Raw genomic sequence first — 2,904 nt, 5'->3', positions numbered from 1 at the left:
ATCATCGACCGGAGGTGGGGGTGTTCCCCGATGGGGTCCCCCACCACGCCAGCCCCCCGATCCCTTCCCGAGGCCACTCCCCGGCGTCTTCTGTGTTTAATATCACATATTATATTATATTACATTTTAGAATGCAACTTAGTGTATGTGAGTTTTTTTTACTGTAGCAAACAAGTGTCCAATTTTTAGCTGGATGTTCAAGTTTTTAAAGCACGTCATTTGATTTTTGATACGTTTGGATTTCTAAGACATGATGATTTCTTTTATAAAACGTATCGTTGCGTCTTTTCTTCCATCTCTCCGGGCTTGTTTCTTCTTGGTTGATTTCGACACAATCGGAAACCCCCAAAAATGATGTGTTCGGTTCATTGTTTAATTAAATTTAAGTTAATTAAAGGAAAAAAATTCAATATATACACATATATAAAACTAGAACTATAGAAAAAACAAAAATAAGGAAGGGGTCGTTGTAAATATCATTACATTTTAGAGTCAATGCGCAAGTAACCTCCTGGATAAGAGCGAGGCGGCCTAGCAATACCGCTTTTGTGATCACATATCAAACGGGACTAATGCGTATAGGGTATATAGATATGAGAAAATAAGGCAGTTCATGGCTCACCAACGTTGACTAAGGCGTATAGAGTATATAGATATACTTCTGAACTAATGCTAACAACAAAATTATACTAAATAAAATTAATGATCGATCAGTTTTGATGATGACAAATAATTAGTTTTTTTTTTTTTTTTTTTTTTTTTTAGAGAACGTTTTTAACCATCAAATCGTAAACCATCCAAAAATTATCATTCGTTTTTGTGATTTAGTCGTGAACCAAACTGATATTGATATCGGTACTAAAAATACTAAAAACTGAAAATAAGTAAACAGAAAAACTAAATATGATACCGACAGTGTAAAAACACTACAATTAATTAGCATCAAATTCGAAAATCATAAAAATAAATAGCGTTCGATTTTTACAATAAATATATTATAAGAACTATACACTTTTAACATTGATTAGTAGATTTGGAGCGAAACATCAATATTGTATTTACCCTTGTTATCTTATCTGATTAAAAAAAGTCAAATTGCAGCATTTCCAGATTACGAAATATTTTAATTTATCTTGTACGGGTTGCCGCGTTGAGTAACGGAGCACTGTCAACAACACTAAACCCAATCATACTGCATTTAACGTTCGCTGTCATCTGGTTAACTGGAACCGTCAAACAAGAAGCAATATTCGCCGGAATATAGTTCACCGTTCGCCGGTACGGCCCAAACCACTTATTCTGCATGAACCGGTTTTTCCTCCACGGAGGAAGCAGTAATCCCCTACATTTCATCGACCTCCTTATTTCATCACTCATCAATTTCACAATCACCTTCAGATCTGCACTTTTTCCGACGAAAACGACCGGCAAGTTTTGTAAAAACCGCCGGAACTGATTCGTTTGTCTGGCGATCTGAAACTCTCCGGCGAAGTTGACGTCGATGAAGTAACGAACACCGGAACCGGACTGAACGACGTCGATGAACTCGTAGTTACCGGCGGTGAGTCCGCCGCAGCTCCGCCACTTTGTTTTGCAGATCGCGGCGTTGTAACCAAGTTTCTGTAAAAACATCATGACGTTACGGTTGAGAATCTGTGTGTTAGGTTTTAAACAGCGAAAAACAGCCATAGCTTCCAAAACATTCGAGAACAGAACGTTTCTAAACCTATCAACGTTTAGGTTACGCATTGTCGAATTAATTTCTTCCAGTTTTTCTTCGCCTTGATCCGAATCCGAATCCGAAAAATCCGAATCACTTTCGTGTGCACGAGGCTTTACGTCTTGTTCATCCGTGTTGATCGCATCGTCGTCATCGTTTTCTTCATCGAAACAACGAAGAAGATAAGAGAGTGAATGAACGGAATGAGATGAATCATCATCGTCGTCACTGATATGGCTGGCGGTGCCGCTGTGTTCGCTGCCGCTGCTATGGTACGCAGCAACGATTCGGTTCTTGACACGATCATCTAACGGATCAGTGACACGTTTTACTCTCACAGCCATTGAGGGATGCAAGAGTTGTATGTTTACGCGACACGCATATAAACGGTTGCGAAGAATATTGTTGAGAATATCCGTGAGATTACTGGAAGATTAGAAGCTAATTAATGTTATCTTGGTGTAATGAAAAAGGATATTTTAATTTGGATTTGAAAGGAGAGAAGCACGGGGCATATCCAACGGCGTGAAAGGGTTTATTCGAGACCGGTAGGGATGATGTGGATATTTATAAATGAGGAGAGGGTAGGGCAGGGCACGTAGTGAAGTGGGGTTGGACCCACTGATGGCTATTGGAGTCAGCCAAGAGTGAGGAATTTTGGAGGCATGGTTTGTGAAGCTTGAAATCAAAAAGTATGACAAACAAATGATTAGAGAAAATGCAATTTGCGTTTCTGTGGTATGTGTCAAATATTAACCTGGGCCTCTAAATACATTTTTTGGTTTTTTGAGCTCCTGACCTTATGAATTTATAACACTCTGAGTTCTTCCGTCTGAGTTTCGTTTATTTGACTGTTTGACTATCGTTAAATGTCCAATATACCCTTAATGACCTTATACATATAATCCCTTATCCCCTAAATGTCCAAATAACTCTGAACCTCAACTTATCATTTTTTAATATATAAATCTGCCTTCTACTCTTAACAGCATATGTCTTAACCATGTCGTTCAATTGTTTTTTATCTGCTATTAATTGACCAATTGAAAATGGGAGGTATGAGTCACTAACATTACCTGTATTTTTTCTCTTCTTCCTTACCTTCTTCGCAACCTTGTCTAGCAGTGTACAGTTATCATCTTTATCACTAAAATCCTCATGATCACAAGTTATATCTTTCTGCC

At 38.2% G+C, this 2,904-nt stretch overlaps 1 protein-coding gene across 1 annotated transcript; it reads right to left on the bottom strand.

The window, feature by feature from the left end:
* Positions 1-936: 936 nt before the first annotated feature.
* On the bottom strand, positions 937-2,490 carry LOC110936503. Its single transcript, XM_022178913.2, has one exon. It carries the CDS (start codon positions 2,062-2,064, stop codon positions 1,129-1,131), a length of 936 nt encoding a protein of 311 aa, XP_022034605.1. The 5' UTR covers positions 2,065-2,490; the 3' UTR covers positions 937-1,128.
* Positions 2,491-2,904: the final 414 nt, after the last annotated feature.

Source organism: Helianthus annuus, chromosome 4 (assembly GCF_002127325.2).
Source record: "Helianthus annuus cultivar XRQ/B chromosome 4, HanXRQr2.0-SUNRISE, whole genome shotgun sequence".
NCBI lineage: Eukaryota > Viridiplantae > Streptophyta > Magnoliopsida > Asterales > Asteraceae > Helianthus > Helianthus annuus.
This window is presented reverse-complemented; position numbering and strand designations above follow the sequence as displayed.

Excerpts from the sequence above, each read along its gene's own strand:
- LOC110936503 (XM_022178913.2), bottom strand. The coding sequence starts at position 2,064 with ATGGCTGTGAGAGTAAAACGTGTCACTGATCCGTTAGATGATCGTGTC.